Source organism: Natator depressus, chromosome 11, assembly GCF_965152275.1.
Source record: "Natator depressus isolate rNatDep1 chromosome 11, rNatDep2.hap1, whole genome shotgun sequence".
Taxonomy (NCBI): Eukaryota; Metazoa; Chordata; order Testudines; family Cheloniidae; genus Natator; species Natator depressus.
The window spans coordinates 76,978,165-77,000,592 of record NC_134244.1 but is presented as its reverse complement, the minus strand read 5'-3'; the positions used below and the strand labels follow the sequence as shown (position 1 = coordinate 77,000,592).

Genomic DNA, 22,428 nt, shown 5'->3' with positions numbered 1-22,428 from the left:
TGCTGGGCCAGGCTGGAGAGAAGCCCCCCCAGGCTGCACGGCCGGAGCCCGGCATGCCGTCGTGACAGCCCTGCAGGCGGGTGGGTGCAGCCAGACACTGGGGTGGAGGGAGAGAATGGGGGGAGCTCATTTTTGTGCTGAGGTGGCTCCATTAAAGCCCTTCGGGGCTTGTCTGTGGGAAAGTGTGTGACGGCCACTGCTGGGGAGCGGCTTTCAGGCCAGGCCGAGACGCCTCAATGCGATGCAGTGGCAGGGGGCGAGCGAAGGGAGGGGGCTGATGGCTCAGGCTGATGGCCTTAGCAGCCGGGGTGCAGGAAGAGGGCTGGGATCGAAGCATAGCTGTGTGAACAGAAAGGAACGGTTGGCGTCTAGGAACGTTGTGGGGGGCAGAAGAGGCATGACGGGGACCTGGCCTGGATGTGTGGGACCAGTGGAGGAGAAGCCAGCGCTGAGCCCCTGATTGACAGGAGGGCAGTGTTCATGCCAGCGGTGGGGAGGATAGGGGAGGTATGTGGTGGAGAACAAGGAGTTCACTTTTAATTAATATTCGTGGCAAATCTTCCTGGAGGGGACCCTGCTGCAGAGGCCGAGATAAGGGAGCAGGCAGGGGAGATGGGTGGGGGCGGGGGAGAAGGGAGACGGTGCGGAAGGAGAGTGGAGAGGTGGGGACAGATCCTGCCACTCTGCTCTTTGGCGCGGTCAGTGTGGCCTTGTCCAGAGGGGATGGAGGGAGGCAAAGGGCTCCGATGGGTCTCTAGGCGCCAGCCCATGGAGGAGAGAGGGCGGGTGGAGGGTAGCGCTCTCTGGGGAGGACCACGGCAGTGCTGAAGCAGGAGAGACCCGGTCTGTAGGGGAGGATGTCTGCCTGGGTGCGAGGCTGGGCAGAGGTGCTCAGAGACAGAAGAAAGGTGGCGCATGTGGATGCTGTGGGTGCACCATTCATGGGGGTCTAGGATGGGCTTTGTGGCGGGGCAGAGGAGGGGGTGGGAAGCTGGCTGGCTGATGCAGGAGGGCAGGGGAGCTGTCCAGAAGGTGATGGAGCTTGGCCTAGGGATTAGGAGGATCTGGCATTTAGAAGCATCAGGGAAGGTGGCTGAGAAGTTTGTCGCTGTGGCGATGGGGGTTGATGTTCCTCTCTTCTCCTCCGAGACTCCCTTCCCCAGCCTTTCACCAGCGTGCTGGTTTTGCCCATGGCAGCTGACCCATGGCAGCACACCCTGGACAGCAGAACTTCGTAGCAAGACCCTATAGCCCTCCCTGCCTAACAACAACGACACTCCAATTTCCAGGGGCCCGGCCTTTTGCTGGTTCCTCAACAGATCTCAGTAACAATGGAGTCTGTGTCAATGGGTCAGGATCCCCGTCCCACGTGCTCTGACATGGGCTCTCCTTGGCCAGTCCATGTCAGGAGAGCTCTCACTGGGTATGGAAAACCGCCTAGCCCCGCGTGTACTGCTTGACATGACAGTTGGGATGGGACTCTCCCAGGAACTGCGGCCAGGATGCTGGAGACCTGGGGGTTACTTCAGGAGCCAACTCGGCTTCCAGGGTGCCAGAGGGTGAGGGCTCCTGCATCCTGCCATGCATAGAGCCAGCCAATGGTGCGCACTGCCAGCCAATGCACCAAATGGCATGGTGGGCCAGGCACCGACACTCCCTGGCAGAGAGGCGGGGATTGACCTCATGGGAGGGAAGGCAAGATGGCCCATGAATGAGGGGTTAGCAATAATCAGTGCCCAGATAGGGTTTTTCGGGGGAGTGGGGTGGAGAGAGGGTGCTAGAGTTACAAAGAGGAAAAATGGAACAGGATGGGGAAACGGGAGAGCGATCAAACGTGACAGGCCACGTCAGCTTCCCGTCTGTGCAAACCCTTCTCCTGAGACACGCTCCTTGTCAGGCGGGATGGCACCTGTTGCCATAACAAGAGTCAGACGCCTTATGGTCTCAGCATTCCCCCCCCACATATATTCACACACAAACCCCTATCTTCACACCCATGCATCTACTCTACCCTCTATTCATATACATTTCATAGAATCATAGAATCATAGACTAACAGAGTTGGAAGGGACCTCTGGAGGCCATCTAGTCCAACCCCCTTCCCAGAGCAGGACCAATCCCAACTAAATCATCCCAGCCAGGGCTTTGTCAAGCCTGACCTTAAAAACTTCTAAGGAAGGGGATTCCACCACCTCCCTAGGTAACGCATTCCAGTGCTTCACCACCCTCCTACTGAAAAAGTTTTTCCTAATATCCAACCTAAAGCTCCCCCACTGCAACTTGAGACCATTACTCCTTGTCCTGTCATCTGCTATCACTGAGAACAGTCTAGATCCATCCTCTTTGGATCTACCTTTCAGGTAGTTGAAAGCAGCTATCAAATCCCCCCTCATTCTTCTCTTCCGTAGACTAAACAATCCCAGTTCCCTCAGCCTCTCCTCATAACTCATGTGTTCCCCAGTCCCCTAATCATTTTTGTTGCCCTTCACTGGACTCTCTCCAATTTCTCCACATCCTTCTTGTAGTGTGGGGCCCAAAACTGGACACAGTACTCCGGATGAGGCCTCACCAATGTCGAATAGAGGGGAACGATCACATCCTTCGATCTGCTGGCAATGCCCCTACTTATACAGCCCAAAATGCCATTGGCCTTCTTGGCAACAAGGGCACACTGTTGACTCATATCCAGCTTCTCGTCCACTGTCACCCCTAGGTCCTTCTCTGCAGAACTGCTGCCTAGCCATTCGGTCCCTAGTCTGTAATGGTGCATTGGATTCTTCTGTCCTAAGTGCAGGACTCTGCACTTGTCCTTGTTGAACCTCATCAGATTTCTTTTGGCCCAATCCTCCAATTTGTCTAGGTCCCTCTGTATCCTATCCCTACCCTCCAGCATATCTACCACTCCTCCCAGTTTAGTGTCAGTCATGCACCGATCTTCACACCCATGCATTTACACCCCTCTATGCACACCCATTTACACCGAGAATTTTCTTCTCATTTTGAATTGATACATGAGACACATTCAGCCTTAAAAACGTGCATAAGGAACTGATTCTACGCCCAGGTTTATTCACAGATTATGAAGTCAAAGGGTACCACTGTGATCATCTAGACGTAGGACTTCCCTGAATTAGTTCCTGTTTGAACAACAGCAAATCTCTTAGAAAAATCTCCAACCTTGATTTTAAAATCTCCAGTGAATCTCCAGCATGTCTCTAGGTAAATTGCTGCAATGGTTAATTATCCTCACTGTTAAAAATTTACACCATGAAAGCCTCTAGCGTCAACTTCTAGCCACTGGATCTTGTTGTACTTTTGTCTACTAGATTGAAGAGACTTCTCTTTTCAAACTTCTATCCGCCATCTTGATACTTATGGACTGTGATGAAGTCACCCTTAATCTACTCTTTACGCTAATCAGATTTGTTAAAATAAACAGACTGAGCTCCTGGAGTGTCACCATAATGCATGTTTTCCAGTCCTTTAATCCTTCATCCCCTGCATCGCACGAGAGACAGACCTGAAAGAAAGACCTAGAGAGGAAGGCCTCTGACCGAGGCAGAGGCTGCACCATTACCGAGGATGTTGTTTGTAAGTCAGTAAGATGCTGAAGTCAGGGCAATATTTAGGTAGAGCTGAGAGAGCAGAAGGTCTGTACAGGGCCACTCCGCCGCCAGAGAGACAAAGCCAGAGATGTGTGGGGCCTAGGAGGGGGCCATGGCGGTGATGAGGGGAGGGGACTGCAGGGGTGAGGGAAGCAGACACTGAGGGTGGGTGTCCCTTTTTGTCTCTCCAGGTATTACCGGTGTGACCGGAACTTGGTGTGGAATGCCGGAGCTCTGCATTACAGCGATGAGGTCGTGCTGATCAAAGGGCTTGAACGAATGCCCGCTGGACAAAATGACTTAAAGAGCAGAGTGTCTGCTGTGAACTACATCGGGAAAGGCACCTATACGGACTGCGCCATCAAGAGAGGGATTGAGGAGCTGCTCATCCGGTGAGTGAGAACAGTGCCTCCCACGCAGTGCCCAAGGAGCACAGAGGAGAGAGAAGGAGGTGGGCTGGGAGACGCCTTGTCCTTGTTCTGGGACACAGTCCTTCTCTGCTGCCGGTTGAAACGTTCTGGAGAGGCACTATGGTCTGACTCCACCAGGGCGCTTCCCCCTTCGCTTCTCTGGGCTCTTTGTTTCTGTTTACCTCCAAAACACTCCAGGAGACCGCTGGTGAGCCTCAGCTGGGAGAAATCTCAACAGAACTCTGACAATGGACACCGGCTAAGGATCTGCCCCCCGTTACATTTAGCTGCACCTCAGCCAGGCTCAAGTGCTCTGAGCATAATTTAGTGACTGTGTCCACGATGGACACAATCGGGTGGCTGTAGTTCTAAATGGGTGTAATTACAGGCGCAATTAATTGTGCCTGCAGTTAATTATGTGGAAAAATTGTACCTCTAATATTGACTAGAGCCTCTTTTTGCAAATGTACATAAGAACATAAGAACGGCCAGGCTGAGTCAGACCAATGGTCCAGCTAGCCCAGTATCCTGTCTTCTGACAGTGGCCAATGCCAGGTGCCCCAGAGGGAATGAACAGAACAAGGAATCATCAAGTGATCCATCCCTTGTCGCCCATTTCTAGCTTCTGGCAATTGGAGGTTTAGGGATACCCTGAGAATGCAGTTGTGTCCCTGACCATCTTGACTAATAGCCTGTCCTCCATCAACTTATCTAATTCTTTTTTTGGACCCAGTAGTATGGCTACCCAAATGTAGCCATAAAGGTGTGGCAGAGCTCATCACACAAGGCTCACCTCTCTGAATACTGACTGGGGAGCGAATGGGCCACTTCACCCTGAATGGTGCCTGAAATATGTGTTCACTACTTATGCTAAACAATCTGTTTCACTTTGTCTGTAGCTGTGACACTCTGAGTACCTTTCCCAGACCCACAGGAGAGTTCTGTGTCAGCTTGAAAGCTTGTCTGTCTCACCAAGAGGAGGTAGTCCAGTAACAGATATTACCTCCCCGACCTTGTTTCTCTAAGGAGCTCTCAGCATTTCACACAAGGGATTCCATCTCTATGTGGAACATGCCTCCTTTTGAAATCCTTCATTAGTTAAAAATTGTATTAAGATGTTAAAATAAAAAGAAAACGGCACAGAGTTTAAGCACAGAAGTTCCTGTTTATCAGGGAATAATGTACAGATTATCAAGGGGTGCAAAGTTCGGTTTAGGATTGGATGGCGAAAGGAATACATAATCTGCAATATCCCCAATTGGGGGTAAAAGGTTAACGGGTCAAAGTACAGACATTGAGGTATGAGGTATGTTGTTCATATAATGGCTATGTTCAGGTGTGGAGTATAATGAGTGGATACAATGATGAGGATGGATTTACCCTCATTAGTTGTATTACAGTAGCTCCCAGGGCCCCAGTTGGGATTCATTGCGCTAGGTACCCTACAGAAAGACAAAGGGTCTTCCCCAGACAGTTTGCAATCCAAGGCTCAGGTCATAGAAGGGGATCTGCACAAGGTGCAGAGTTCAATTTGTACTGACTCACTTGTATGTTTGGGGCCTAGATCAAGAAAAGACCCAAGTGAGGGTAAGAAACTGTAGGAGGGGAGGGAGGTCTGCTCTAGTAAGAATATGCAGTTCTATAGTCCAGTAGAGCGCACAACCTGAGTCTACAAAATCGATCTAAACCAATTGAATTTACATTTACCTTGCAAATGTCTATTTTTAGACATTTTAAAACTTCTCCATTTCTCTATTTAATTATTTTTATTGAACCCCCCCGCCTAAATTTGAAGTGAATTGAAAAGTTGAATTAAATTTCCCCAGTTCCTTCCCTCCACTTTTTGAGCTTTTTTGCAGTCCCAAGAGACACTGTTGGGACAGCGACAGGCAGGGACAGGGGTCACAGAACAATTACAGAGCAAGTCAGTGAGTAAAACATCCAGATTTCGGTAAGCCTCACAAGGAGAGCTGGGCAAATCACCGATTTCCCAGTTTGTGGGCAATCCCCAAAGAAGAATTTGCTTCAAGCTGAACCTGAAGTGAATTGAAAAGTTGGAAAAAATGTTAAGGTCAAACAAAATGTGTTCTTTCTACATTTTAGAAGATTTTTGATGGTTTTTAATAAAGCTAATGGTAATTTGGAAAAGAAAAGTTATTTTAAACTGAAAACTCAAAATGTTTTGAGGGTTTTTTTATTAATTTGAGTTGGAGGGGAGTTCAACCAAAATAATTTGGTGAAATCGACATGAATTCACTAAACCTTTTGATGTCACTGAATCTGCATTTGTGGCCAGAAATATTCCTCCCAGCGCTAATCCCAGGTCTGCGCTGCTGTGTTTCTTGTTGCTGCGAAAGCAGCACAGTTCAGTGCTAAAGTTTGCGGCATAGTTGCTCTGTTGTGGAGGTAAACTGAGAAGAGTATCTGCCAGCTTTCTCCATTAACATACTGGATTCTTGAGCTAATGGGAGAGGATCCTTCCCTCATGTGGCTCAGGGAGGAGCCAACCCCTTTAACCAGCTCACATGGGTCGTGATTTGGGTCTCATTCTCTAAGGAGACTGAATCTGCACCAGTCTTAAGAGCACCTCTTAGGACATGATCTTCAATTTGTATGTAGCTTTATATAATGGGAGCAGGCCAGCAGTTCAGAAAACTGTATCTCAGAATGAGAGTGACAGAATTGCCCCAGCCACCCGGGCCAGCTGCCCTGGAGTGGTGCCCCACTTTGCCCAGGGCACAATCAGGACAGGTGAGGTTGAATGAGAGTCAGTGTTTGAGGCCTAGAGCTTCCTCACCCTCAGAAGAGAATTAGAAATGGGACCTTCCCACACTATCAGCAGGTGGGCTGAGTCTATTTGGGGAAGACATCACTGATTGCCTGGGTAAAGACCTAGGACACTGCAAGTCTGGCAGTGTAAACCCGACGATGACAAAAGTACATTTTGTAGCGACACTGCTGTTGAGGAAGCCAGTTCTCTGAACCAAACCAAAGAGAGAGATGGCAGAGAGAATGTTGTCCTTGGCTCTCAGATGAAGTGATTCACCGCCATCCACTTTCCTGTAATTGGCAGCCTTTCCACAGAGGACTTGACTTGAATCCGTTTTTTTACAAAAAAGCAAGTTTCTAGCCCTCCTGATGGCAGGGAAGGGCTTGAAAACATGGGCCCGAAAGGCTCAAAACCTAGAAGGGTGAATAAACAGAGTGCAAGGAGGATTGTTTTTTAGACTCTCATGGTTTGTAAGCCAGTCTCACCATTCGGGGGCCTGACTCCTGGTTTCTGCACACTGGGGTCTGGCAGTGCTGCTGGCCCTTTGAAAGGAGTCTGCTGTTTTCTAAGAGTTATCGGAGTTTGACTGAAAGTCACCAATGAATGTAGAGCAAACCACAAAGGCTATGTCAATTTGGGCCTGCTTAGCCCTTCCCAAAGTCAGTCGGCACCCTGCCTTGGACTCCAATGGGAGCTGGATGGAGCTGCTTGCCAGCAGCAGGTACAGCATATTCCCAACAGAAACGGAAAGAGTCCTCAGACTAGTTAGCGTTACAGCTACCTGAGAGACTTGCCCCTCGGCGGTTCTCTCTCCCGCCTCATGGCAAACCAAGCCCAGGCATTTGCAAGCCCCATTCAGTGCGGGAAGCAGAGGAGCCATTTTCCAGCAACACCCGCCAGCCAGGTCTCAGGCTTCCAGTGGCAGAGTCGGTGTGTCTCCTGGGAACTGTTGTTTCAGGGTAAGCCAAAGTGGAGCAGGAAGCTAGTGACACCCCCCGGTTACCAGTGAATCAGGTTTAGATTAGGACGTGCTGTTTGTAATAGGTGAAGTCAGAGACTCTGTGTGTCCGTCCCAGTTCTGTATGCTTCTTAGCATGCCGGTTAACCCGTCTTGTCACTCAGGCCTGAAATTTTCATTCCCATAGATGGCAACCAGAAGCAACACCTCTTGTGCTGTGACGAGAAAAGCTCGGCATTATGTCACAGAACCTAACGGATGCCCTTACTTCATGTGTGAGTGCACACAGCTTAATGCCCATGCGCTTAGCTTCAGCTGGAGCGTTGCCTTTCTCCACCAGGCTGACAAAAGCCATCCTGGTCCTTTTGACACTTGACTTGAAACTGCAAGTGTGGGTTACTGCACTCCCCAGTAAAAGGCTTTCTGTTCTCTGCAGTGATGAGGAATTGTCATGTGCTCTCCCTGACCCACCTTCCCTTCCAGATTGCGTCAAAAGTTAGCGGATCAGCTTGGCCTGGGGTTGCAAGTACTGCACTCACCTTTCTCCTCTGTGTCCCTTCATTGGAAGTGTTTCCTGTTGGAAGTTAAGCTGCTGTCTACACAGATGTTACTTGTGGATCTGAGTTTAGCGATATCGTACTGTGTAGTTAGATAGTCTGGGGATTAAATTATGAGCATTGTGTTTCTTTTTGAAATGCAGCGTATACGCTCTGTGTAAATAGTCATTAATAATGTTTATCTGGCTGCTTCTGCTTCCTGCTGCCGAGTGACACGAAAAGGGAAAGATCTGGCTCAGTGTGTTGTTGGTTTAATAATTCAAGTTCTCTGTATAGAAATATCCTTAGACGTAGTATTAAACCATCGCCCAAGGAAATCTAATTCCATTCCAAATATCCTTTTATTACATTCATGTTGCAGGATAAGTAAGGTTCAGGTTAAAGCCATAAAACAACCCTACAAATTGAGACAACATTGTAAAAATAGTTTTTTACAAACTCTTGGTCCAACCCCCATCTCACACTTACGATTTGTACAGTACTGGAGGTTGTTGGAAGTGTGAGGGGGTGATCCCTGTGTTACTGGGAGTTCATCACTTGGAATGCAGGACTTCCCAGGCGTCCAATCTATGATATAATTGAAATACATCCGTGTTAAATGCTGATCAATTATTATTGTCCTAAAAATGAGGCAAAAATTTTCTCAAGAAAAGAGAACCTCAGAAAAACACTGTGAATTCCCCACCCCCCTCCCTGAGTGTCACCATCAGCACAATCAGCCTGAGATGCCAAGCGTTTGAACTCTGCCCTCTTCCAGTGCTGTATACCTGCAGATCATTAATCCTTCCGTCACGAGTGCATCAATGTACCCCAAACAGGCATTGCCATAATGCTGTGAAACACAGCGAGTGTAGGTCATGTCAGAATAGAAGCGGGGGCACTCATCAAAGCTAGACATTCCCAGCTAACCATTTTGAATTGTTACAGCGGCTCCCATCAGAAGGAGAACAAATACCTGATTGTGGTGACAGATGGACACCCCTTGGAAGGGTACAAAGAGCCATGTGGAGGACTGGAAGATGCTGCCAATGAAGCAAAGCATCTGGGAATCAAAGTGTTCTCCATTGCCATTTCTCCTGACCATCTGGTATGAATTGCTCAAATGTGGCCCTTGTTATCGCCTAGGTATTTCATAATTGGAGTGGAAAGGAATATAATTAGAAACAGGATATTACTGAGAGGAGTCAATTAATCCTCTCTTTGATGCAGAGGGTCCCATGACTGACAGCAATTCCAGGAAGGGCAGCCAGTGAGTATAAAGTTTGAAGCTGGGGGGAAAAAATGACGATTAGAAATAAAGTACCAGTGGAGCTATGCCAGTTGACACCAGCTGAGAATCTGGTCCAATGCCTGTAATTAACACAGAGGGTCCCAAAACAAACTCCTGGATCTGACACCCACACCTTAACTCTGGGGAAACTTGGATTCCGCTCCATAGTCGAATGTTATGATTGATCCTACCTCTACATTCGGCTGAGCAAAAGCATCAGATCCCAGCAGGCCCAGACACTGAGATGAAATTGAGGTATGACACTTTCTGAACCATGCTATGCAAGATGGCAGCGTATGCCAGCTGGGCAAGAGAGACGCAGACACAAGGCCCAACCCCAGTGACTTTTAGCATGCTATGCTTGAGCCAGCTAGTGCGAGTCTGTCTCCCCACACTGGGAGACTCGTTCCTAGCTGAAGTGTAGATGTACCCAAAATGATTTAAAGATGATCAAGCATGTTTGGCTGATGGGTCCTCCTAGAAACAGGAGGAGGTTCACGGCCCAGGGAAAAGTTCAGCTGGCTTCCTGAATGCCAAGAACGTGGCACGGCCTCTCTAATTTCTCAGCCGCTTCCCCAAGCCTGGATAATACTGTCCTATTCCCAGGACAGATGATGCAGTTCCTGAGACACTGAATTCTTTGCATGTGCAGGGCATTTCTAGACTGTAGCTTGCAAGGCTAGCCCATTTAGGAATGCCATCAAGTCGTGTTACTTGAGTTAATCATGGATGGAAGGGCACTTAGGAGGCATCACAGCTCCTGATCTCCTTTGAGTCCAACCTTGCTGCTTTGTTGCTGTTTTACCCCAGGAACCAAGGCTGAATGTTATAGCCACGGACAACAGCTATCGGCGCAACTTCACAGCAACCAGCCTTGTACAGTTTCCGGTAGATACTGACAGTACAATAGAAACCATCATAGATATGATTGTGAGTACTCCCTTGCTCTTCCCCTCCAGTGCTCCTGGCCCCCCTTCTCTCCTGTCTACCCCAGCCCACTGCCGCGGGGTATTTGGCCACACTGTTCTAAAGGGGCTCATCAAATGTTTGTATTGTTTTTGCTATTTCAGAAAAAGAATGTGGAACAAATGGTGAGTCTTGCGTTCTCCGGGCTTTTCACTTGTGCAGCAGGGGCCCACTGCCCTCTCCAGCTGAACGTGTTCCCTTTCTAGCCCCCTCTCCTTTGCTGTCTGAGCCAAGCTGGCTCTCCTGTGAGCCGCGATGAAAGGCAGAGCTTGTTCTCACTCCATCCTACACAACAGTGAGCCCAGAGCCAGGGCCATTGGCCTATCTTCATCTATAGCCCAGAGGCAGTAAAGGGACGCAGCGTGACTCCTCCCTTCCAGGCAGTAGGGAACAAACTATGCCAGGCCTGTAGAGCTACCCCTGAGCCTTTCCTGCTCTCCAGGCCCCGCGGGGGTAGGCAGAGCTTTCGCGGACATGCCTTGAAGTGTCCTGCCTATGCCCAGTTCAGCTCTCGGGGGGAGGGTGTGTGTGTAGCTCTTCTTACTCCTGCTGGCAAAAAGTACAGTGTGCCCTCTCTTAGCATTTGTTGCTAGCTGCTAGCAAGTACCCAGTGGGATGGAGCCTGGCCACGCACCCAAACGTACAGTGCCGTGCCCCCAGGGTCTGGTGCGTGCAGCTGAGCATACTGGGGGGAGAGACTTTCGGGTATCTTATTATCACATCAGAATAACCCGGACTCCCTGTATAGGGAGAGTGGCTAGCCTGCAGACTGTGGCATGTCAAGGCTCTTCTTGACCTTATAACAGCGTAAGTTGCCGTCGGGCACTGCCTGCCTGGACACCTACAGTCTGGTCCAGCTCGCCCCTTCCTGGGTTTAGGGTGGTGGGAAGGTGATAATTCAGTGTTTCAATTTCTGCCCAGGTTAACTGAGGTAGCCCAGCCCCTCCATGTCTCTAACATTGTGCTTTCTTCTTCTCTCTGGGCAGTGCTGCTCCTTTGAGTGCCAGGTGAGTGGGGCGCGACTAGCCCTCCATTAGCTTGCATTGAATACATCTTTCTCCATGTCTGTGCACGTTTCCCTGCTCTAATCATTACACGTTTTTTGCAGCCTGCTAGAGGGCCTCTGGGACCACCTGGGGATCCAGGATACGAGGTCAGTAAATAAACGCACCCAGCAACTTCCCTGCCATGGGAGTGAGGCTGAGATGGGGTACACCAGAGCAGAGATCCAGGGACATGGGGAGGCCACTGGATAGGGATACTCATGGCATAATCGTCATCTGATTTGTGCTCTGCCCTGCGGCCTTCCAGAGCAAGGCTGCCTCGGCCAAGAAAATATAGATTAAGGATCTAAGCAGAGAACAGTATCTGTGGCTTTAACTCCATGCCCCTTTGTTAGACCACCCTCCCCCCAGAGTCACTGCTGTCTGAGAGCTTACAAGCCAGCCCTCCCTTAGCCCCACAACACAGCTGCATCCTCCATGCAAGAAGAGCTGGGATCCTACCCAGATGCTATTCACACTCCCAAATGCCAGTGGTGGGCCATGCCAGGCCACTCCTCTCCTTGGAGCTGGCACTGGAGTCCTGTGACAGCCCTGTCACTCCCCAGGGTCAGCAGGCAGCACTGACGCTGGTCCACCACCCCAGCAAGGCTCCCAGCAGTGGGAAGTAGAAGAGGGGGACAGTGTGAATGGAACCAAGGGGGGCATGTGTTAGGATCACAGCTGTGCTTTCCTGAGCTTAGGAGAGCTAGGATGGTGGTGACCCTCAACTGAACACCAATCAATCCATTGTGGCAAGCCCTGTGACTCCTGCAGCCACGCCCGCTCACAAGGGTTCCCCTTCCACACGGTCTCTTAGCCGTACATCACTGGTTTCTACTTCAAAGGAGCAGAAGTCAGACTTACCGACCAGTCATTGCCAGGATCACGTTCCATTTCCTGCGGGAAAGTCAGCGCCATGTTTGCTTTTCTCCAGTCTCCCTCTAGGCTGGGGTGGGAGATGACACATGAGATTGGGAAATAAGGAACCAGTCATGGGGAGAACAGGAGCAAAATCCTTTGAGCCCATTGGCTACAGTTTCCAGTTTCTCAGTGGACCACACTGCTCTCTCTCAGAAGCTCTAGAGATGTAGTGAGCTGGCCTGCCCGGAGGTATCGCTGTTTATGAATCAGGAAGCTCCTCGTTGGTGAGCAGCCTGTCACAGACCCAAAGCAAATGAAGTCATTTGGTCGTAGACAATAAGATTAGACACACATCCAGCTGATCAGAAACATTAAGCTAATGACAAGGAGCATGCCCGGGGCCACTGTCCTTGCAGGAGAGTCACACCAGGGAGTTATGCTGGGGATGAAATTGGATCACTTGATAAAACTACATATAAATAAAGATTGTGTCCTACATTGATGAATGTTTTGTGTTTCAGGGGGAAAGAGGAAAGCCAGGTCTTCCCGGTGAGAAAGGAGATGCTGGAGAGCCGGTAAGTAGGGAAGGACACACAGCGCTTTGACGGGGGAGATTGAACCAGAGGCTACGCTTTGACCCTTAATGGCTCGTGTGAAACACTCGAGAGCCCCTGGGACAGCACTCCTTTGTGGGATGGGTCTGTATGCTCACCTTCTTCTGGGCTAACTACATGTGGGATGGCGCTAGACAGTCACCTTGTTCTGGGCTAGCTTGTTGCATTCCAAGAAGACATTTGCAGGTGTAACGTTCTGTTTCACGTTCTGTGTCAGGTACGGTGAGGTTCGCACTAGCGTGCTGTGGCACAGGCCTCGTTCGCCTGGGGCACGGGGAGGTACTTTGCTGGTTTTCCAGTCAACTGTAGTTCTGACCAATAAGTCTGTCAGTCTGTCATGTAGCTCTGCCCAACAATGGGTGAGCTAACAGGTTTACAGTGTTCAGAGGGGTAGCCATGTTAGTCTGGATCAGCAAAAACAACGAGGAGTCCTTGTGGCACCTTAGAGACTAACCAATTTATTTGGGAAAGCTTATGCCCAAATAAATTGGTTAGTCTCTAAGGTGCCACAAGAACTCCTCGTTATGTTGACAGTGCTAGCTGTCGATGGTCCATCACGGCAGGAAATATGATGCCCTGGACTCCAAATAATAAATAGGATGTACCTTGTTACATGAGAATGTCCAGTCTGCTAGATCATACTTTCCCTTATTGTGACCCATCTGGAATTTTTGTCCTCCTTCCCCCACCTCCTACTTCTCTTGGGGACCAAGACTAAGGGGTCTTAGGAAATAAAATCTCTGCAGCAGCTGTCCACTAGGCCATTCATAGCTGTGGCTTTCTGGTTATCTTCTCTGCACAGACCCAGCCTGCTGGGACGTCCTGGCCACAGTCTCCAGCGTTGTTAGGGAGTAAGGACAGCCCTGTGCTGGCCAACTGGGAAGCAAACCAAAGTAGCCAAATAAATATAAGAGACGGATTGGTAATGACAGGCCTTCCCACGGCCAGTGGGTCAATCAAGAAAACCCAAGGCGGTGCGGAGTCTGAATCCCTGACCGGCCGGAGTCTGAGCTCCAATGATGATGCACTGTTTCGTAGTAGCTGGCCTAGAGACTGCCTTCACTTCAGCTTCTCTTCAGGGTCGGAGGGGTTTCATAGGGACCCCTATGTTTGGGTCCCACGCTAGTCACACAGGAAGAGTTCAGAGGGAAAAGGTAGCGACATCTGATTGGTTACAACAGAATAGTAGACCGGCCAACGAGCGCTCTCTCCCCTCCCCCATTCCCAGTCAGGGCCAAAGTGTTTCTGTGGGACACCATGGTAATGGTGCCGAGAGTGATGACAATGGTCTGATGACTCAGATGAGGAGCCCTTCATCGCCTCACTGCAAACTTGTAGCCAACAGGCCTCTGAGTGCCAAACCCAAAATAACCAGTTTTCCTACAGGGTATTTCTCTGACTCACCCATCACTCATGGATGCCCGCCTCACTTTGGCTCTGATGCGCCTTTCCCACTATAGACAGGGCAGTGTTACAGGGAGGTGTTTAATCTGCTAACAGGAGGAGGAAAACATCATTTTTCCTCCTCCCCTTTTTATTAGGTACATTTATTTTTGTAGGTGTATTTCTCCCACACCCATCAGTGCACAGTCAGCTTGTGTGTTTTCAGCTTGGAAAACATGTGACTATATATTTTCTTCTTTGTAGATTTTTTCCGAGACTTAACTTTCATCCCAAATGACACCTCTTGTAGTTCTCAGTTTCCCCAGCCCTGGAAAGGACCTGATTTTCAGATATTCACATGGAGAGCTTTAAGGGGATGAATGCTTCCTTACCTTCCCAAGGAAGCAATTAAGTTTCCTTTAACTTTCTGAGATGTTTAGATGCTTGCAACATAAATGTTAATGAGTACTCCCTGTGTATTGGTATGTGAAGAGGAATTACTCTGTATGACCCACTGGTAAAGTTTGGATTTGAAACCCAGCAGCAAAATTTGCACTGAAATACCCAGCGTAGATGTGGCAGAAATGAATCAATTTGTCTTCACTTTCCTTTGTATTTGCTGATAAGATTGTAGCCCAGATGTAGAGAAGTGGGTGTTATGCAGACGATGAAAAGTGCAGCTCAGTTGAATGAAGTTCTGAAGTGGACAGAGATATTTCAGGAACATGATTTTTGGTGTGTGGGTTTTTGCTGAATTTGTTTTAAAACCTAGAAATAGAAAAACATCATAAATAGAGAGAACTTGAATACCATCTTCCCCTTATATGTGCATAGTATGCTGCTGAACAGGAGGGGTTGTGGCTAGCTATTTCCTGCTATAAAGGTTCTAATGTGTTTGGGTTTTGTACCCTAGGGCAAGCAAGGTGACCTGGGACCCATTGGCTACCAGGGGATGAAGGTATGTACAATTTTCTTTGCAGTCTATTGGAGGGTGATTAGGAGTAGTAACATCATCATGGCATCTTAGAGCTGTGTTTTGATGCACACTTCATTGTCTCAGTTTAATTGTTGTCTTTCCTTTGTTGTTTAGGGAGAAAAAGGCACTCGAGGAGAAAAGGTGAGTATGGCATGCAGTGTGCAGTCAGTGGCCTTCGTCAGCCCCGCAGGTTTTGCTAATTTCCCCACACAGTCTCCTGTGACACCTTCCCCCTTTGGCAGCATGACTAGGCTTTCTCCTGGAGACTGAAACGTGGCCACTGCCAACACCATGTCCCGCGGGGCGGGGGGATCCATCAGTTACGTTTATCTGCCTCTGTGCTCCTTTGTCAGCTTAGTGAGTCTATGGTTGCTTCTCTCTCTCTCTCACACACACACACACACACACACTGCTGTGGGTCACTGGTTTCCCCTCCTGACACTCACACCAGAAGGGCTTACCTCAGGGGAGTAAAGAGAAGCAGGTTTTTCCTAGGCTCGGCAGGACTCAGACCCTGGCTGATTCAGCCCCAGTGGGGTCTGCATCTCCAAACATTGGCAAGTTGAGTGCGAGCGGTCCAGCACCACAACCCAGCTGTGCATGTTGTCCTCACAGTCCAGCAAGGCAAGGCCAGAGGGACAGGCGCTCTAGGACTCCCCACTGTGGAGTCAGGAGGGACTGGGGCTCAGAGAGCTGTAGTCCAGACTGATGATCCTTTCCATGAACTTTCAAGCCTAGCATGCTGGGCGTTCGCCCACCCGCCATGTCTTCCCTCTTCTCCAGCGCCCGGCTAGGAGCAGCATGTTACCCGGGCAGTTGAGACAGAGACAAAGTGCTATGGACAGGCGCTGGAATATGCACCAGGGTGAAGTGTTACTTTGAAACACCAGTTACTAGCCGGTGTGAATTTGTCCTTCCTCCCATTAACGAGGGGAGGGGGAAAGCCCTGCCTCCTTTACTAGGGAAGAGGCGGGCCAACTTCAAAGGGGAGCTTGCATCCTGTGTCTCCTGTCCTTCCCGGTCAGCTGGGCCAAGCCAACGCATAGCCCACACGTGGCCGGGAGGTGAACATGACCTGTCTGCTGTCACTAACCTCTCCTCTCCTTTCCGGACAGGGCTCGCGAGGATCCAAAGGATATAAGGTCAGCTGCTGGGATTTTCCTATGACTTGGTGGGCTCTGGCGGGGTGGGCAGTGTGCCGGAAATGGTTTCTACACTGTTCTCTTGTTTCTCTCCTCCCAGGGGGAGAAGGGCAGGCGTGGCATTGACGGCATAGATGGCATGAAGGTGAGTCTCGCGCTCAGGGGCACAGCGTGCTGGGAGTGCTGTCTCTGTACGCTGGTTACCATAGAGACACCTGTGGGCCGGGAGGCTCTGTTTGACTCCAGGGCGTTTTGGGCTCCCCATGCCCTCAGGGGTGGGGCTGGGGTCCTGGCACAGAGTGATCGGGGGCTGGGTGCAGGAACAGGCATTGATCTTGGGACCTGCAGTAAAGCCATACAGCTACTGGGATGGGAACAGCCAAGGAAGGGAGAAAGGTGAGGCAACTGCCCAGGCCTGACCTCCCCCTGACAGCACAGGTCCCATGGGAAGAAATCTGGCCTGAATCCAGCTGGGGATCCAACTGCTCCGTGTGCTGAGGGCTCCTTTCTGGATTCCCAGTGAGGGGCCCGTCACTAGGACAGGGCCTGGGCTGGGTGTCTCAGCTGTTCCCCGCCCCTCTCAGGAACAGAGTGCTCCCGGCTGCAGTCAGTTACTGTGCAGCCCATCACAGCTGTGTCTGGGCACATTGCATGATGTAAAGCAATTCATCAGCTCAGTGGCCTGTGCCCCCTGGCTGGCCATCAGTCCCAAACTCCCACCCCTGGCTTGGGGATGGAGGAGTTCCCCCAGGACTCCCTCCAGCACCGCTACCAGTAACACCCAGTTTTATCAGCAGCCGTCACCTCTTCCTCTCCAGTGGGGAGAGGGGCTAGCAGCTGGGACTCGGGCATGGGACTCCTGCCCAGTCCTCCAGCCAGCCAGTGCCCCTCTGTGTGGCCCCTAATCTGTCAGGGCTCGTCAGGGGAGGCTGCTGATCTGTGGAGGTGGGGTCCGCAGCTCCTACTGCCTTCACGTCCCATGGGCGTTGCCTACTCACGTAGCATGAAACTCATTGGTGGCCTTTTCCTTTCCTTTGCCAGGGGGAGAGTGGATTTTCTGGATTGCCAGGCTGCAAGGGATCACCAGGATTTGATGTACGTATTGGCTGGTTTGCTTTTCGTTTCAATAACAAATACAGCTCGATGGGGAGAGTGGTGGAGCCTAGGCCTGGGAGCTGGGCAGACTGGCAACCAGTCAAAGAGAATCTCAAAGTGGGGAGCCTCTGGGTGCTGTCCCAGCGGGGGGCAGCGTGAGGCATGATGGCCTTCCTCATCTACTGCATAGGACCTGTGTGTGCTGTCTGGGGCCTTGAGAGAGCAGAAAAAGGGCTTTGTTGCCCCTTTCCCCGTTGAGTTGTGACTCTGATTGGCTAAGACTTCCCCCCTGCAGGGTATGGGGTGTGGTTGTTAGCCATATTTGGGTCTAGCTCTGTACGTCGCATTTGGGGTAGTGGTCAAATTGGGCTCATTTAAGATGATATTCGCTCGAGCAATCTGAGATTTGTGACCAACGTGAAAGCCCAGAAATCACCCCGGGCAGACTACAAAACCTAGCTGCCTGGGAGAAAACCTCCTCTACAGAGAACAAGGAAGTCTAGCACGGCCTAGTCTTCAGTTAGCAGTGCACGAGCGAGGAATGACAGGGCAATGCCTAATGGGTTTATTGGCACTGCAGTGCCAGTCTCTGGCTTTCTCCAGAGCATAAGTCAGGTATCTGAAATTCGGGCAATCGTTTGCAAGACAGCAGGAAATACTGGGTCACCCAAGCTGCTGGACGGTACAGGAGGTCTCTTCCGCTGAAGGGGCAGAACCCCTGCCAAGTTTTGTAATGCAGGAAAGGTTTAATGGTCTCAGCTGCACTGACCAATGGCCATCCTTACAGCTGTTAGAGGTTTGAATGTGCAGGTAATTCACATGACTAATTCCCTCCTATCTGCGTTTTTTTGGACAGTACAGTAGTAGTTGTATAGGAAATTCCAGGAGTAACAGGGTTTTCTGGGGTGATTTGGCAGCTTTTCACCCATAGGTCCTTGTTGTGTGGCTTTTCGGTTTTGAAACCATTATATATAGGCAAATCTGCAAGCTGCTTTGGGTGAAATCCTGGCTCCATTGAAGTTGGTGGCAAAACTCCCATTGATTCAGCGGGGCCGTATTTCATACTTTGTATCTTTGTGAAAATGTGGTTTGCTCATGGTGAGAACCTTGTTATCACAGTGTGGCTTGAAAGAAGTAATGTGGAGTGTAAGTTTGTCTGGGACTTTCTATGTCATTCATCACCACGGCGTCCAAGTGGTTGGTCAACATTTTCAAATGTAAGCCTCAATCAAGATGGGCTGATATTCACAGCTGCAGAGCATCTGCATCTCCCTTTGATTTTAGCTAGAGTAGTGGATGCTCGGTGCTTTTGATAACTAGGACACTTTACTGAGATGGCCAAAGGCCTGATTCTGCGAATATCTATGCTTGTGGGTAAAGTTAGTCCCATGTGTGAGCATTCGCAAGACTGGACACTGAATACTGATGGATTAAGGTCTCTAACTTTAGGGACTTAACTGAAAATTTTGACCTTAGAGTTTAATGTACTAAAATCAACAGAGAACCCTGACTGCTAAACAGAAATAGTCCAGCTAATCCTTTGATTATAGTGGAACCTCCAAAGGAGACGATTCAGTCTAGATATACTGTGTATGTGTGTTTCCTTCCTAGCTGAACACCTTGTTTTGTAATAAATACATGCATCTTATAGCACCTCAGATAGTTTGAAATTTTCCAAGAAGAGTAATTTTATTAAAACAAAACTTTCAAAACCTAAGGCCTGAATAGTCCGATGTGCAAATCCTCTGCCTTGACTTTTCAGGTTATATCATTCATCACTCAGGGGGTTGTTATTCCACACCCACTGGTCTGCTTTTCTAGGAAGGGTGTTTCAGTGTGTAATACATTTTCGTTTGCTATACTTTAAATGTGAGTATTCACCCAGGAGGTGTAGTCCAAAATAGGATCAAAACAGAAATTTTTATACATACTCCACTTGGTTGTACTTTATACAAACTGTGGCTTGTGCAGTTTCATTGGTGTACAGGCAGATTAAGTAATTAAAGGAAATCGTAAAATCTCCTCTGACGAATGCTTGGGAAATGTTCAAGACAGAAACAGTGTAACTAGGGCAGATCTTGATTCATTCTTGTGTTTTGGATATGGGTCACCTAAAAATTGATCACAAAGGGGTGGGGAATGTATCCGTTCCATTTGATGGATTTAAGGGGGTCAGGACCCCATTTTTTCTAAAAATTGTAAAATAACCACATTATTATAGCCTTTGCCTGTTCATTTCTGTGTGCCAAGTTATGTCAGTCTCTTAATTGTTCCATTTGCCAGGGGTTAGGTGACCAGCTATTTCCCATCTTTTCATGGCACAGCACATTCTGCTTTATTGGCATTAATACAACATTCAAATTTAAACATTTTCACTAGAATCCACCAATGAGGCTCAAAAGTGGCTCTGCTTTAATTTATTTTTAATTTCAAAAGCAAGTCAAGGGTTACAGCATTTTATAAGAAGACGCAGTGTCGGAATGTGACTCTCACAGCCCCAGAGATACCTAGCTCAAGCATACTTTAAACTTCCTCAATCCATCTGTTTCTGACTAGTTTACTTATCCACCTCTTCATTTCGAGTCCCCAGAATGCGATAGGCTGTTTAGTGATGCTTGTGATGTTTGATTTTCTGCATATGTTGACAATTGCCTGGTTTTTAATAGGGATTACAAGGCCCTCCTGGACCTAAGGGAGATCCCGGTTCTTACGGCCGCAAAGGAGCAAAGGTGAGCCATGAGTCACACCCAGTATTAAATCAGCCATGATACATCTCTGTCAATGCTGTGGGGGCTGCAGGACATTCTAAGCTCGGCCCCTGCTAAAGGTTAATGCCGGGAGGATGAAGTGAGAAGCCAGGAGGATACATGTACAATCCAGCACAAGGGAGTTGGAAATCATGCTCCTATTAACAGTAGATGGGCGGTACTCGCCTTGTTCTCTGCCTGCCGTGTGGACGGGGATTTACTTGTTTAACAGAGTGCGAGGTGTCACCAATTGTTGTGAAAGTTTCCTTGGCAAGCAAATCCGTGTCCCAAAGTGAATAGAAATGCTGCAGCTCCTACTTCGTTAAATTCAATTTGCAGGGCTGCCTTGGGGCAAACCTCTGGTTGAAGCCAGTGGAGCTGTAGGTGCCCAGAGCAGACCTGTGATACCCAGAGCTTTTCTCTCTTCAGGGCTAGGAAAGTCAAATGGTCTCCATTTTGCGATTGCCCTTTTTTCTTCCATCGATCCATAAACTTCATTATCACTAACGGATAAACATAAATACCCTGCCACAGCCCAATGGTATGTCTACTCAGTGGTGCTGCCTTTGTGGAGTTCTGGAGACCAGTGAATCCAGCAGCTGAATGTTACGCCACCTGGTACGACAATGAGCCCCAGCATAAGAGGCTAAGTAGTGTTAAAAAACACACCAGTCCTGGCAGCACCCAGCTAGCAAACAAGGACATTCCTTGGTTGAGCAGCCTTGGATATGGGGCGTAGGAGCTGCTCAGTTGTTCATCCATCACCAGTGTCCTCATGCTGAAATGCACAGGTCACTGGCCACCGATAATAGACGTCTGTCTAGATCAGTCGTTCAGACTGGTGACGAACACAGTAAAACAGGTGTTGGAGAGCTGTGAAATGGAAAATGTTATCATGGCATTAGGCCTTGTAAGTCTAGGTAATAAAAAAGAATGCTACTGGCTGACACTGGGTGAGTTCTAAAAGGGCTTAAAACGTCAGCCCTTAAACACAGACTCCGGGTTCAGACTGTACTGTTTGTAACTCACTTTGGAAAGGCCCAGACTGGCATGGACTACTGGGGCCACCAAAAGGTTCTTAGAAGTTTACAGGGTATCATGTTTCCTGTCAGAGGCTTAACTGGGCCGCTTTCAGCTCTGTGGCTCATGGCCCTGTGATTTAAAGAACAGAAATGTTTCCCAGCGGATGAATGTGCAGCTGCAAATGTAAGGGGGATGCAATTTTGAAGCCCTGATATCATACTTGTCCCAAGGCTCTCCGGGTTCCTAGCAAGTTTTCACCAGCACGTGCTGAGCTGTTTGCTGTGCAGCTCTGAGGGGAGTCTCCGAGCTCCCTTTAATGGAATGCCTGCAGGGCGCAAAAAGTGCTCATCTGGCGTGTGGCAGTGTAATGCTGCCGTGCTTTTCATGAAGGTTAGTCTCCAGACCTTTGTTTCTGGAAGGTTCACACCATGGGGGCCAAGCCAAAAGAGAGACTGAAGAGTTGTGTGAATGTGGCTTCAACTCCCAACAAGAGACAAGGCATTCTTGGAAGACTGAGATTAATAGTTTTGGGCACAGCAGTCAGAATACATAGGCCACTGCGATGCATCATTTCCTCTGTTAGTGTTATCCGCTCCTTCACAGCTTTCCAAGCGGCCTGAGATAGTAGCAGAGAGCACAGAATAGTTCAGAATACACACAAGCAATCCCAGAACGCCTAGGGGCAGAGCAAAATGGATGCAGGGATGCAGAAGCCTCGCGGTTTCATAAAACCATCTCCTCATCTCTAAGATACCTTCCTCCTCTGAGAGGTATAAACCCGGCCACTTCACAGCCTTGACTGCAGACGGCTCAAAGTGGCAAATTCACTTTGAGGTCAGCAAGCATGTGGGTAAATCTGCCAGGCTTAAATCCCTGTCATTGGTGCGGAGAGGACCCTAATGATCTATTACCCAGGGCTGAGCTCTCTGTGGCCAATGACAAAAATTGATCTGACACTTGAAGGAAAAATGGCTTTTGGTAAGAGCCGGGAGCTGGGTCTGGTTGCTT

At 49.3% G+C, this 22,428-nt stretch overlaps 1 protein-coding gene across 1 annotated transcript in view; it reads left to right on the top strand.

The window, feature by feature from the left end:
* COL6A1 (collagen type VI alpha 1 chain) overlaps positions 1 to 22,428 on the top strand; it is a 69,386-nt gene that overhangs the window by 5,517 nt on the left and 41,441 nt on the right. Inside the window, exons 3-15 of the mRNA XM_074968228.1 lie at positions 3,797 to 3,997; positions 9,228 to 9,387; positions 10,381 to 10,500; positions 10,641 to 10,661; positions 11,523 to 11,543; positions 11,645 to 11,689; positions 12,962 to 13,015; positions 15,351 to 15,395; positions 15,528 to 15,554; positions 16,529 to 16,555; positions 16,656 to 16,700; positions 17,597 to 17,650; positions 20,317 to 20,379. Of these exons, the coding sequence (XP_074824329.1) occupies positions 3,797 to 3,997; positions 9,228 to 9,387; positions 10,381 to 10,500; positions 10,641 to 10,661; positions 11,523 to 11,543; positions 11,645 to 11,689; positions 12,962 to 13,015; positions 15,351 to 15,395; positions 15,528 to 15,554; positions 16,529 to 16,555; positions 16,656 to 16,700; positions 17,597 to 17,650; positions 20,317 to 20,379 (883 nt within the window). The remainder of the gene's footprint in view (positions 1 to 3,796; positions 3,998 to 9,227; positions 9,388 to 10,380; positions 10,501 to 10,640; positions 10,662 to 11,522; positions 11,544 to 11,644; positions 11,690 to 12,961; positions 13,016 to 15,350; positions 15,396 to 15,527; positions 15,555 to 16,528; positions 16,556 to 16,655; positions 16,701 to 17,596; positions 17,651 to 20,316; positions 20,380 to 22,428) is intronic.